General features: G+C 39.8%; 1 protein-coding gene across 2 annotated transcripts in view; it reads left to right on the plus strand.

The window, feature by feature from the left end:
• MGAM (maltase-glucoamylase) overlaps positions 1-14,925 on the plus strand; it is a 257,231-nt gene that overhangs the window by 149,521 nt on the left and 92,785 nt on the right. Inside the window, exons 45-48 of one of the 2 annotated variants that reach the window (XM_044388790.3) lie at positions 1,037-1,125; positions 2,405-2,454; positions 3,058-3,228; positions 5,134-6,066. In XM_044388790.3, the coding sequence (XP_044244725.2) occupies positions 1,037-1,125; positions 2,405-2,454; positions 3,058-3,228; positions 5,134-5,211 (388 nt within the window). In that variant the 3' untranslated portion in view covers positions 5,212-6,066. Of the gene's footprint in view, positions 1-1,036; positions 1,126-2,404; positions 2,455-3,057; positions 3,229-5,133; positions 6,067-14,925 lie in introns of those variants that run through there. The other variant, XM_057304088.1, reaches the window with a different exon arrangement.

Consider the following 14,925-nt stretch of genomic DNA (forward strand, 5'->3'; position numbering starts at 1 on the left):
GTGAAGCCTGCCAATTTGTAAGCAGCACCCTCAGACCGAAAAGGAATTTTACTAAAGATTTGTGTTTGTTTATAGGCTTGTTTGTGCTTTAACCTTTTTCAGACTTTGTACTCTTTGAACAATTATTAGCAACTATTTTAGGTTTAAGTGGGTGAAACGATAGATCTAATTGTTCACACTTGAAATGGAAGTCAAACAAGGAGCAACCTGATTCATACTAGTTTTGCAAGACTCTCTGGATCTTAATTGACTCTGCTAAGAAAACTACTGCTGAAAAATTATGTAAGCCACAGTGCAACTGATGCTTGAGGCTGAGATTCCTCACACACAGGCTTTTAGAATTCTAGACTTAAGTCTATATAATAATTAATAATAGCTAACATCAAGTGAGTGCTTGCTCTGTGCCTAGAACTCTACTAATATGGAGGTTTCTATTTGGTAATTTTTTATTTTTCTTAAAAAAAGGAAAAAAATAAACTCTGTGATGTAAATACTATTATCCCCATTTTACAGATGAGCAAAGAGAGGCTTCAGGTGGTCACACAGTTAGTAGTAAGTAGTTGAGCAGGGACTAAAATTCCCGTCTGTCTGATGTCAAACTAAAATTCTTAGAGCTATACTCGTTTGATTCAAAAAATTCAGTTAAAAACTGAAGAACTTAGGACATTTATAAATAGCTCACTGTACATGTGCTTAGGAAATTAGGTCATGAAAAAAGAAAGATCACATCAGGATTTTTCTGACAGAACCAGTGAGTTTGCTTGTAGTTTCTTTAGTACTTTTAGAGCACTTATAGGCTTGTAGAGCCTTAAAGGAAAATTCCTCTAATTCATTCATTCATTCATTCATTCATTCATTCATTCCTGACATGAAGTCATATAGCCACCGGACACAGAACTGGTACTAGATCAGCAGTCTCTTGAATCCTAGTACCCAGTCTATACCATGAAGCACTTCCCTTATATTTCTATGAAAACCCTTGGTTTGTGGTAGAGGTTTTGTTTTTAGCTAATGGCTCTTTCCTACCTCATTGCAGCCGTCAGAAATTCATAGGCTTCAAAGTTGCCTTGGATGACGAGGGGACTGCTAAAGGCTGGCTCTTCTGGGATGATGGGGAAAGCATTGGTGAGTAGGGTTGCCTTGGATTCGTGTCAATACCGCTGACTAGGGGACAGGCCTGCTCATTATCTTTTCCACGTCAAAAGAGTTTTGCATTCTTAAACATAGCCGTTTATTGTTTCAAGTGCACGACGCCTATTGTATATGATCCTTATGCCTCATGTAAATGAAGTGTAGCTCTGAATCTCTCACCGTTACCCAACTGTCCTAATTCACTGTGCGAGACAGCAGCATAAAAGCCAATGGGAAAGTTTCTTAGTAGCCAACTGAGATATACTTCCATGTGGTTTATGTTCAAGGGCACATTTTAATTACAGGGTTTACTGTCCCAATAAGAAAGACAGTGCCTCTGTCAGCTATACTATTTATTTGGGGGGATTTTCCACTAGAAGTTTACAGGAACTGGTAAACTCTTGGGAGGGAGGCTTACATTCCATTAGTTATGTCTAAGCCAATGCTGTCCAGTGTAGTGATGGAAATGGACTGTATGTGTGTTGCCCAATATGGTAGCCATTGGCATATGTGGCTATTGCCCACTCAAAATGTGACAAGTGCATCTGAGGAACTGAATTTTTAATTTCATTTAGTTGTAATTAATTTTAATTTAAGTAGATACATACTGCTAGTGGCTGCTATCCTGGACAGCACAGCTCTGGAGGATAGCCAATGTCCTCTGACCGAGTGGTAAGCAAGTTAGAAAGAGATGGAATATGGGGAGAGTGAGCGAGCCCCCAGAGTAGGAGGGAGGATGGGGATGCCTATACTAGACATGCCGAGCTTCATATTCTCCCTGAACTTGTGGCATACATTAAGCATAAAGGACGAAGAAGTCTTGTCTCTGGTTTTCCTTGATCTTTGGAGATTTCATTTAAAAATTGCCTCATACCTCTCAAAATAAGCTGATCAAGACACCAGTGTTGACGTTTGTGATGTGGTGTACATGCATGTATGCACACATATGTGTGCCTCTAGCAGTAGGAATCTAGAAATTCTGAGGTGACTAGGGAGATGTTGGGAAGGGTAGACCATGAGAAAGAGAAGTGGATTAAGAGTGGTTCAGGACACTGCATTCTATGAGGTGACTCTGTTAGATGCATCTATACACACTCGTTTCAAACATTTTGTGTAAATGGAGTTTGGGGGCAAAGTCTGACTGATCTCACAAAACTCTGTAAAGAAGAAAAGTAGAATGAAAACCAAAATCCTCCCTTCTTTCTCAACAAGTAAGCAATTGGAATTCGAGAGCACAGCTCCAGATCATGCTTCCCTTGTTGCTTGTTTGCAGATACCTATGGAGAAGAACGCTATTACCTGGCCAACTTTTCTGCCAGCCAGGTGAGTGTGACTGATACCATGAAGGGAGAACAGAGTTCTGTTGGCTTAGTTGGATGCCAGATATCATAAGGGCATAAAGTACCTCCTAGAATCGCTTCCCGGCTCGTCTTGTTAATCTGCATCCTTCCTTTCCTCTGGACTTAAGATGGAAATTTAGTATGCTCTCAGGAAGTTTTCTGTGATTAAATCCATTCATATTTCATCAGTAACTTCTTCCGGTTCACCAAGGTGCAGATGGACGAGTTGTTTCTATGTTATCTAGCCCTTGTCCCTGTGTTGCCTTGGAATGGTCTGCAGATTTTGTGACTTCTCTACACGTAGAACAGAAGGTTCCTGATGGTTGAGACTCTTTGTCTCCTTACAGTTCAGGGTGAGTCTAGAGATACTGCAAGTACTTAGCCAATGGAAAGTTGGGTGATAGTTGGAAGCAGGAGATAGAGGGCTGAAATCACAGTGTGAGCTATCCAAGGGCACAAGATGGTGACTCTCAAGTCGTCTTACTTCATGATCTACATTTGTGTCTAAAAAAAGGTTGAGAAAATTTAAATGGATTTTGTTTTTGTTTTTTCCCCCCTCTGGTTTCTTTTTATCTACAACTGACAGAATATGATGCAGAGTCATATAATTTTCAACAAATACATCACTGATTCAAACCCTTTGAAACTGGGCTACATCGAGATCTGGGGAGTGGACAGTGTTTCCATTTCCAGTGTCAGCATCTCTGTGAGCGGCATGGTGATAACACCCACCTTCAATTATGACCCTGCGACACAGGTTTGTGACCAGTGAAAAGTCCCAATGGTATTTCCCAGTCCAGTCCTAGGGCAGTTCCTGCCCCCGTCCCTTTCCTATAGAGTCCTTTGGGAAGCTCTCTGTGTTCAGTGCACCAACAGTGGACAGCATGGAGATGAAGGGAAAATTCCTGACTTATTATCATTTGGAATTGAGGGTCTGGATCCTTGATTTCCATATATGTTTTCTTGTCTGCAAATTTATATAAAACTTTGTCTTTGCTCCTTCACCTCACTTCCCAAACAGCTCGAACTACCATATTCCATCAAATATAAGACACCATCCGTTAATGGTGCTCCATTATTTCACGTGTCATGAGGAAGGAAAAGAGGATTACAGAGTATGACACAATGCTTTCATATCATTTAAAATTTCTACTTTAAACACATAGAGAGCTTTGCAAACTTTCCTTAAACAAAGATTTTTATAATTTTAATGTTAGTGATAATATAGAGGAAAATATTGTGTAGAGACACATGGACCTTGATAAATCTTCATCAAAGTAATTTAGATGAGGTGGACTCTGAATGTGAAGAAATATTAGAAATGCCTTAACCTGGGGCGCCTGGGTGGTTCAGTGGATTAAGCGTGATCAGGTCATGATCCCAGGTTCCTGGGCCACATGTTGGACTCCCTGCTCAGCAGAAGTCTGCTTCTCCTTCTGCCTCTCCCCCTCCCCCTGCTTGTGCTGTCTCTCATTCTCTCTCTCTAATAGATAAATAAAATCTTCTTTTAAAAATAGAAAGAAATGCCTTAACCAATTAGTATCACAGATTTTTATTATTCAAATTTTTATGTAAATATTATAAATTATTTTATTTATTATTATTTAAAAGAAAAATATGTGGCATGAACGGGTTAAGGTATTTCCTCTGTGCTATCAGAAGTATTGGTGATACATCATTTCATAAAAATTCTTTCACTAACATCTATGGGATTTTCTCCAAATGTAGCAAATGCTTTATACAAGTTTTCACCCAAGCAATTTCCTGATCTTACTATCAGCCAGGATTCCTATTCTTTCCTAAAGTAATGCTTAAGTGGTTTGTAGTGCATCCATTCATAATACCAGTAATAGCAATGCAGTTCATGCATGCCCAGACAATGATAATTGTCATGAGTGCTGCTTAGCTCACAGAAATTCTAAGGCTGTTGACTGCAGGACACATTCAGATTTCATGAATGTTAAAAATGTGGAAAATCTGCCCCTTGGGATCAAGGCATTGTGGCATTTCCAACACCTATCTTTGTGGTAAATGGATCTTTCTGGGTGTGCTTGCTTCTTGCTTTCTCCTGGACTGTTTTTCGTTCATAATCCTTCCTGATTAGAAGGCCTGAAACAAAAGTTTTCCTTCAGTTTTGTATTTTTTTACTCATTTCCTCATATTTGTGGCTTTCTTGTCAACCAACTGGACTTTGCCCAATTTTGTTGCTGACTGACTCCTGGACTGTCATGCTAGCTACTAACAGCACCTGCACTGACAGTTTATGGAAAGCATTTGCCTAGAAAAAAGTTGAACTGTTGGCCTTCCACTGAGCAAACACGAAGTCACTATCGGGGAACAGGAAAAGGAGGGAACCCAAGGAGGGTTCTGAGAAATGAAAATGAAGGCATCTTCTCCAATTTTCCGTGTAGTTGTTTCTCTGCTGTGGTTGTGATTGCATTATTTAGGACATGTTGTCTTTTCCCTGTCACTGAACAAGTTTGTAATCTAAGGAGTTAAGAAACAGCCTCCTCACCTGAAAATCTGAGGGCTGCCTGACAGCGAGGCAATGAATTGTGAAAGTAGCAGAGTGCATGAGGACTGTTGGCTTGTCTCTGATTCATTTGAGCACAGAAAATTTCAATCACCAGATGCCCACTCCTTTTCCTTTGGTTCCCAACAGGTGTTAAGCATTGATGTGACCAACAGAGACATCAGCCTGCATAATTTCATTTCACTGACGTGGGGAAGCACTCTGTGAATTTTTAGAACAAGATCTTAATTATGAACAGCTTTGCGATTACTTATATTTCATGCTCATAAAATTATTCTGTGTTGTTAATTGGTTCATGCTCAGTATGGGTATTTTATTAATTTTGTCGTATATTTTGTCTGTGTCTTAGCCCTGTGGTATAGGCCGTAGGGAGGTGTGGGAACTCTATGGGTTGTTTTCTTGTCTCTGTGTAATGAACATGGTACTGATGGCTTATTAGACAATATCTACTGAAGATGAACTGGGTCCATGATGAAGTTGCATTGTGTGTGTGTGTGTGTGTGTGTGTGTTTAATCAGGGAATGGGCCCCACTCTTGCTAAATACACAAGAAAAAGCTTGCCAGGACATTTCCAGGTCCTGGAATTGACTAATGCCTCAAGAAACTATCCAGAAAGAACATTTGCTAGTTGGTTTAAGAAGAGGGGAGCAAGAGGCTGAGAGCGTGATATGAGGGGAAAGCAAGGAAACACAGGAAAGGTTAGCAGGAAAGATGAGAGAAAACAGAAGATGTTGATAAAAATGATCATTACAAGAAGAAAACACAAAAATTTCAGGAATAGTAGCCTCATGGGAGGAGACAAGAAGGGCCAACTCACGTGAGAACGAGAAGACAGGTGAGATAACACTTAGCATATGGGAATGGGAGTGAGGATGAGATTGAAGCCGGCAAAACTAAAGGAAGGAGTTTGAATGTAAAAAATGGAACTTATTTTTGCAGTGGCATGCTTCAAAATGTGTAAATCTTATTTCTTTGCTCTGTGCCTAACATGTATAACCACAGTTCACACAAACTCATGTAACTTAAATGCTAGAGAAAAATAAAATAAGCAAATTTACAAGAGATTTTGAATTTTGTGATATTTTTACCCTGGGTAACCTCCTTTTGGGGTTAAGGCTTCTTGTTTGGCAAACCCTTGTAAGCTGATCTTGTTCTCTTTGGCATCAGAGTTCCTACAGTCTAACCCACCGGTGGAATGATCAGATTTATGATTTTCCACCCTTTCCCTCACACCTCTGGCGTGGGTTCTTCTTAAGATTCAACTTTGTGGAAGCCTCTACTTGGGTAGTGGTTGCTATATCTGGTAAAATGGCAACTGGCGAAAGCAGAATTGGCAACACTATTGGTCAAAACCTGAGATGGTTAAAACTTGATATAAAGAGGGGCTCCTGGGTGGCTCAGTCATTAAGCGTCTGCCTTCGGCTCAGGGCATGATCCCAGGGTTCTGGGATCGAGCCCCACATCAGGCTCCCTGCTCCGCTGGGAGCCTGCTTCTTCCTCTCCCACTCCCCCCACTTGTGTTCCCTCTCTCACTGGCTGTGTCTCTCTCTGTCAAATAAATAAATAAAATCTTAAAAAAAAAAACAACTTGAGATAAATGATGTATTAGTGTTCAACAGGGATATTTACTTTTAGTATTCCTGGAATAATGAGTGTATTGGAAACAAATAGGTATACTTCCCGAAGTCTTTTTCTTTCTTTTTTAAACACCAGGAATGTATACTATTTTAAAGAAATCCTATTATATTAAAATACATTTATATGAATATTTAAAAAGTTAACATAGTAACACATGAGGCATTTTTAGTGATCACATTAAATAACAAGATCTAGCAGTGGGCTTCATAATACCATAATTTCCATGTGATGTTCAGCATAAACAGTATTTTGAGATATGTACCATAGTGGTCATACTGTGGCAGGAAACTATCTGTGATTCTATTTTTGAAAGACTCTGTGTACTGCTAACACTACCATGCTCTGCTATCTACATTTATAATCTAAGAAAATGCTAAATTTCAGTTAGAAATTAGTAAACAAAGATGTATTTTTCCCATCAATATTTGCAGATTCCCAAAGTTACACCCCTTGGAGTTCTGGGGATCCTAATTCAAGAATTCCTAGATTAAGGCATGTCTGCTTCCCAGACTTCATTTTAGCAACTGAGTCCCTGTGTAGTTGTAACAGTTTTAAGAGTTCCCAAGCCTCAGTCAGTCACCTGTCTTGAACTCATTCATCCTTTTGGCTTTTAAACAGCCAGTTTCTTACAGACTTGAAGACCCTCAGTGTAAGACTGAAAGATTCTTAGCAGCTCCAGGAAGGGTGTCAGTGAAGGAATTGGACCTGTGGCTTCCTTAGTTTCTCTTTCTAAGCAGAGTTGTCCTCTAAGTGTAAGGTTGCATCCTGCCTCACCCCATCACATGTGTTTGGTCCCCTGGTTGAGCATTTTCTGCTGCTTTCATTTGAATGAAAAGAACTTAGAAGCAATCTTTAGGGTCATGGACTTGGTTAAGTCACTTTGTCTCTCTGGGATCATGCCTCTTCATCTGCACACTGCTTGGTGTCAGAGTAAAGCTGTGATTTCCAAACTCTGGAAAGGGGATCTGTGTTGCTCTTTGGGAGAAGGAAGAAGGCAGATTGGCAGGGATCTGAGTTCCCTGGCTTCAGTCATTTACTCAGTCACATACTGGAATTCTATTTGAATAAAGAATTTTAAATAAAGAGACTGTCTTTTTTTTCATTGGATATATTTTCCTGCTTTGTCAAAGATTAGTTGACCATAGAGTTGAGGGTCCATTTCTGGGTTCTCTATTCTATACCATTGATCTATGTGTCTGTTTTTGTGCCAGTGCCATGCTGTCTTGATCACAACTTTGTAATATAGCTCAAAGTCAGGCATTGTGATGCCACCAGCTTTGCTGTTCTTTTTCAACATTTCCCTGGCTATCCAGGGTCCCTTCTGATTCCATACAAATTTTAGGATTGTTTGTTTCAGCTCTGTGAAAAATGTCACTGGTATTTTGATAGGGATTGCATTGAATGTGTATATTGCTCTGGGCGGTATAGACATTTTAACAATGTTTATTATTCCAATCCATGAACATGGAATGTTTTTCCATCTTTTGTGTAGTCTTCAATTTCTTTTCATAAGAAAAAATTCTGTAGTTTCTAGAGTACAGGTCCTTTATCTCTTTGGTTAGGTTTATTCCTTGGTGTCTTATGGTTTTTGGTGCAATTGTGAATGGGATCGATTCCTTAATTTCTCTTTCTTCAGTCACATTGTAAGTGTATAGAAATGCAACTGATTGCTGTGCATTAATTTTATATACTGCCATGTTGTGAATTGCTGTGTGAGATCTGACAATTTTGGGATGGAGTCTTTTGGGTTTTCCACATAAAGTATCATGTTATCTGCGGAGAGTGAGAGTTTGCCTTCTTTGCCAATGAGACTGGACCATTCTCTTATACCATACACAAAGATAAACTCAAAATGAATGAAAGACCCAAATGTGAAACAGGAATCCATCAAAATCCTAGAGGAGAACACAGGCAGTAACCTCTTCGACCTCTCTAAAGGCAAGGGAAACAAAAGCAAAAATGAACTATTGTGACTCCATCAAGATAAAAATCTGCACCGCAAGGGAAACAGTCAACAAAACTAAGAGGCAACCTACAGAATGGGAGAAGATATTTGCAAATGACATAACAGATAAGGGCTGGTATCCAAGATGTATAAAGAACTTATCAAGCTCAACACCCAAAAAACAAATAATCCAGTCAAGAGGTGGACAGAAGACATGAACAGACACCTCCAAAGAAGACATACAAACGGCCAACAGACATATGAAAAAATGCTCCACATCACTTTTCATCAGGGAAATACAGATCAAAACCACAATGAGATACCACCTTACATCAGTTTGAATGACTAAAATTAACAAGACAGGGAACTACAAATGTTGGCAAGGAAGTGTAGAAAGGGGAACCCTATTACACTGTTGTTAGGAATGCAAGCTGGTACAGCCACTCTGGAAAACAGTATGGAGGTTCCTCAAGAAGTTAAAAATAGAGCTGCCCTACAACCCACTGTTGCCTTCCAACCTCCAGCAATTGCACTACTGGGTATTTACCCCAAAGATACAGATGTAGTGAAAAGAAGGGACACCTGCACCTGAATGTTCATAGCAGCAATGTGCACAATAACCAAACTGTGGAAGGAGCTGACATGTCAGCTGAATGGATAGAGAACAGATGAATGGATAAAGAAGATGTAGTTCATATAGACAATAAATATTACTCAGTCATCAGAAAGGATGAATACCTACCATTTACATCAACATGGATGGAATTGGAGGGTATTATGCTAAGTGAAATAAGCCAATCAGAGAAACACAATTATCATATGATTTCACTAACATGTAGAATATAAGGGATAGTGCAGAGAATCATAGGTGAAGGGAGGGAAAACTGAATGGAAAGAAATCAGAGAGGGACACAAACCATGAGAGACTCTTGACTCCAGGAAACAAACTGAGGGTTGCGGAAAGGGAGGTGGGTGTGTGGATGGGGTAACTGGGTGATGGGCGTTAAGGAGCACACATGATGTGATGAGCACTGGGTGTGATATGCAACTAATGAATCACTGGGGTTTTGAAGGGGTTCCAGCACCACCTCATACTCTTAAAAATTATTGAGGATTCCAAAGCTTTTGTTCATGTGGTTATATCTATTGATATTTATCATATTAAAAATTAAAATAGTTAATGGTACACCTAAAACTAGTATTACACTGTATGTTAACTAACTGGAATTTAAATAAAAACTTGGGGAAGAAAATGAGAATGACTATACATGGAGCCATATACACTTGCGGTTACCTTGAAGCAGACCTTGTAACGTGGACCTACACTTGTAACTCCTGGCCAGCTATTAGGAGAAAGGTTGAAGTCTTTTTGAGATATTCTCTCTCCCCAAGACCACATAATTTCATTTTATTTCTTTGTAGGTATGCTGAAATAAAAAAATAACAATCTGAAACCCTTTCACTTAAAGAGGAAGAAATTCATTACTTTTCTTATTAAAAGTGTCTCTGTTATAACATCAATTATCATAGATACTTACAAAGACAAGGTTGTGTTGGCCTTAGCAAATATGGTCCAATTGTCGGTAACTTTCCCTTCTTAATGTCATTACAGCAATATCATTGAGATTTTTGCATCTTGTCTTGGAGGATGGTGCTTTGAAAGTTAAGGGTTATGCATATTTTTGGTTTCTGACTTGATGATTCAACCATCTGCTTGCTTTGATCACTTTTTAAGTTCTGCCAAGAGCTAACTTCACTGTGCCTTCTTACTAATAAACAACTGGAAGATACTGGGTTGCATGCTTGTTTCTTCTCTTCAAAGTGTCTCTTTTTCATTTATCAACACAAGCATGTGACCCAATATCTTCCATTTGCTAGTTAGCAAGAAGGGATGGCAAAGTTAGGTAATTTCTGCACTTCAGGAAACAGATTATAGCTGAGATTGTCAGTTAGTACTGAAACGTGAGATGTCATAAGTGAGCATGGGATGTGGGGAGCTAAGAGTAAAGTATCACACAAAGAATAGAATGATCTTATGTAGTAATAAATCTCCTTTCTTGATCTTTTGCCAAGATATTGTCCCAATTTGAAATGAGATCCAAGTACATTTTCCCTCTAACAAAGGCTCTCTTTTACTGGAGTGAAAGATAAGGTGCTTATGTCATTCCTGAAGTTCATAAAAGTAGGAACCAAGTTTGTGTGTGTGTGTGTGTGTGTGTGTGTGTGTGTGTGTGTGTGTGTGTATACTTGCCATACACTGAGCATTTGAAGCAAACTTGGACTACTATAGCTACTGTATTACTTAGGGATCTTAGATGCCACTGAAAGATGGCATGCCCTCATATATTGTTATATATAGGATATATAACTATATACCCTCATATGTTGCTGGTGGGAATGTAAAATGTTGCCTGCCACCATTTTGGAAAATGTAATTCTTCACAAGTTAAAGATAGAGTTACTATATGATCCAGAAATTTCACTCTGAGGTATATCCCCCAAAGAATTGAAAATATATGTCCACACAAAAACTTGTACATGCATGTTCATAGCAGCATTGTTCATAATAAAAAATGTAGAAACAATCCAAATGTGCATCAACTGATAAGTATATAAGCAAAACGTAATGTATTGATGTAATGCATACCATCCAGCCATAAAAAGGAATAAAGCACTGATAACTGAGGGTGCCTAAAACAACAATTTGGTTGAATTTTGAAAACATTGTGCCAAGTGGAAGAAGCCAGACATAACTGGCTGCATATTGTATGATCCTATATAAAATGTTCAGAATAGACAAATCCATAAAGATAGGAAGTGGATTAGTGGTTGCAGGGACTGGGGAGAGGAGAATGAGGAGGGACCATGAATGAATGATGGCTTTCTTTTGGAATGATGAAAATGTTCTGGAATTAGATAGATAATTGCAAAACTCTGTGAATATACTAAAAACCACTGAACTATATACTTTGCAACGGTGAATGTCACAGCATGTGAGTTATATTTCAATATGAAGGTAACACACTTTAGCTAGCTTAAGAACAAAAAAGAATCTTGAAAGGTATTAGTGACTCATTGAAACTCCAAGAGGCCTAGAGTGTCAGGTTTGTAAGCTATGTGGCTAGGTACAACAGCCTGATTACCTTGTGGGAGGTTCCCCTGCCATGGCCCTTAGCACATGTCCGGCAGCTTGTACCCCCAATACTGAGCATATGATGCCGCTAGGTCCCCAGTCCCTGCTGCCTCTGCAACAATGTCTCTTCACCATCCTGGATTCCACAGGTGCATCTCTCATTGGCAGAGCACAGACCACCTGCCTCTAGCTTGGCTGAAAGGGAGATTGTGAAAGAGAATTTCTAGCCTCTTACTTGGGGGGGACGGGGTGGGCAGAACTCCCAAGGTGGAAAGTTCCTTAAATATTAGAAGTTTTTTTAAAGGTGCCAAACAGTCAAAGAGCATGACAAATTTCTAGTAGAGGTGTCTTCTCACTTTAAGATTATAATGTCTACTTGGATGTTGCTTAATTTATTGAGACTAATTGGTGGGAATGCTTATTTAAATTAATGGAAAGTTGAGTTATTCAAGAGAACTTTGGGAGACAAAATGGAAAAGGAAACAATGTGGGTGAACCAAGCAAGAGCTCTTCATTTTCTCATTTACTTATTCAACAAATAGCTGTATATTTAAAGCTACAGATATTGAACAAAATGCTAAGCACAGGAAATGCAGGTGCGACTGAAGATGGCCAGCTCCCTGAGCTCTTTAGGCCACATGGACAGACAAGCAAATATAATGTAGTGTGACAAGCAAAGTAATTGGATAGGAACAGGAACACAGAAGAAGCATAACTATTAGAATAAAACCCCACCTTCCTCTTTTATTAACAAATGGAGCTTTCTCTAAGTTACAAGGAAAGCAAGGGCCCTTTTATGGTTATCTGGAAAATGTGCTTCTCTCCTCCAATCACCGTCAAATTTATAGGGCAATAAATCAATCCTGGCAAAAGCTGGCTCCATCAGCCTTGTCACCTTTGCTCAGTGTTCCTCAAGAACCACTGAGGGATAGACACAGCAAATAAGGGGATACGGCTATGAGGTGAGTACTTTTCTCCATGCATGTGGTGCTTTGAATAAGTTGTGTTCTTTTTTTCTTTTTCTTTTCTTTTTTTTTTTAGTATTTTCTTTCTTTTTTTTAAGATTTAATTAATTTATTTATTTGACAGAGAGAGAGAGACAGCCAGTGAGAGAGAGAACACAGGCAGTGGGAGTGGGAGAGGAAGAAGCAGGCTCCCAGCAGAGGAGCCTGATGTGGGGCTCGATCCCAGGACTCTGGGATCACATCCTGAGCCGAAGGCAGACACTTAACAACTGCGCCACCCAGGCGCCCCATCTTTTTTTCTTTTAAATGTCCCTGTCTGCTCTGCTAAATGATCTGGACAACTCACACTCTTCTTTTGGACCTGATATTTTCTTCCTTTTCCAGAGATTGTGAGGAGTGGGGATGAGATAGTGCATGGAGTCACAGGCTGACTGGACAGGAGGGGTGTGTGTGTAACAGATGGGGAGGGTGGAGTGCAAAATGTTCGTCTCTCACTGGGAGAAGACAAGGAAAGGATTAACAGGATACTTCTGGAAGCTAGCTGAAAGCGACATGGATTGGGAAGACAGTAGATGCATTTCTTGGGGCAGAGAGGGAAATGGTATATGACCATTAAGGTCTTTAATAATAACCTGGATTTTAATTATTCTAAAATTGTGTTTGATAAAGGAAAGTGGCTTTGAGTAGGGAGGGTTTCTAAGTAGGAGAGACTTCCCACCTTTATGAATCCCCATCTACCTGCTCTCTGCCAGAATGGCAATAGTTCCTGTGGCAGGAAAATGCCTGGGGCTGTCCCCAGAGTCTTCTGGAACTTCCTGAGCCACGGGTGTTGAGCCTGCTCCCCACCCCGGGAGGATTCAGGAGATTTGGAAGAGGTAGCTGCTTTGGGTTTGTAGGGGCTGGGAAGGAAAGTCTCCTCATGGAGAGACACAATGCTTGGAGAAGGGAAGCTGAGTGACAGACAGTATGTTGGCTGTGGTAGTGAGTCATGGGCTGTGTGTAGAAATAAGGAAGTCAGGTATGGCAAGCATATGAGGTTGGTCCCTCAGACTTCTTTCACTGCCTGAAATTCTACCATTGGAGATCCAGCCTCTGGATCTGTAAGCTCTGAAGTCTAGGAGACATTTTAGAGAGAGCGCAAATACTCAAAGACTAGTTTAAGAAGTAGAGCCTCAGTGTTTGCTTCAGTTTTTCCACTAACCATGTTTAGGTAAAATCCCTTAACATTAACATAAAATGGGAATCATAATGCCTGCCAGGTCAACTTTGATGTAGGGGTATCATAGGAATATAATATTGTATATTATATATATCTTAAGGGGATTAGAGTAAACCTTTGAATAATTTAGAGGAGAGACATCTGATAGATTTAGGCTAATAGGAAAAAATAGTTAATACACTCCAACTTCAATCTCAAACTCCAATCCTAACTCCCCCCTCCCTTGGCAAATTATCTGTAGATCCTTGCTCCTTACCCCCATTTCAAAATTAAGGTGCTTTTTTTACTCGGCTTATTACACATTAACCAAAAGCCTGCCTCAATCAAAAAGTGAAACTATACGCATATGGAAATACTTATAGAAATGGTCATGGCATTCGGCCAGGGCTGAGAAGAGCAGGAGTGCAAAGTTAAAGGAGTTTTAAAAAAAGTATTTGTTCACGTGGATTCATAGATTATTACTACACAGTTGTTGGTTTGTTATGGCTGGAACATAGGGGAGAGAAGAGGCAGGCCACGTGGGCATAGGAGATGTCATGAAGACCTTTGATAACAAAGCTAAAGGATTTGTATTTTATTTGGGGAACCACTAAGGACCTGAATATAGGAAAACCAAATAACCCTGTTTGTGCAGTAGAAAGAATAATCCATCTGCAGATTGGAACCAGGGAGCGAGTGGGGAAGCTGTGGTCACAGTTCAAGCTGACTAAAGCATTTCCAGTAGGGATGGAGAGGAAGAAACAAATCTGAAAGATACTGGGGAAGGAGTCTAACTGAACTGGTAGACTGGCTGTGAGAACAGCAAGAAAAACAGGAGTCAAAAAAGTTATGTAAATTTTTTAACGAAATTGTGATTCTGTTCGTCGAGATATCAATTATTGAGGAAAGGCCGATTGGGCAGAATTGGTGGAAGTTAGGACTGCGGTGTGGGGGGCGGTGAACACGTGTTCAAACATGTCAAATTTGGTTACATTTATGGGACATCCAGGTGAGGTATCTAATAGGCATCTGCATGCATAAA

The sequence above is a fragment of the Ursus arctos genome, unplaced genomic scaffold (assembly GCF_023065955.2).
Source record: "Ursus arctos isolate Adak ecotype North America unplaced genomic scaffold, UrsArc2.0 scaffold_3, whole genome shotgun sequence".
In the NCBI taxonomy this organism is placed as follows: Eukaryota; Metazoa; Chordata; class Mammalia; order Carnivora; family Ursidae; genus Ursus; species Ursus arctos.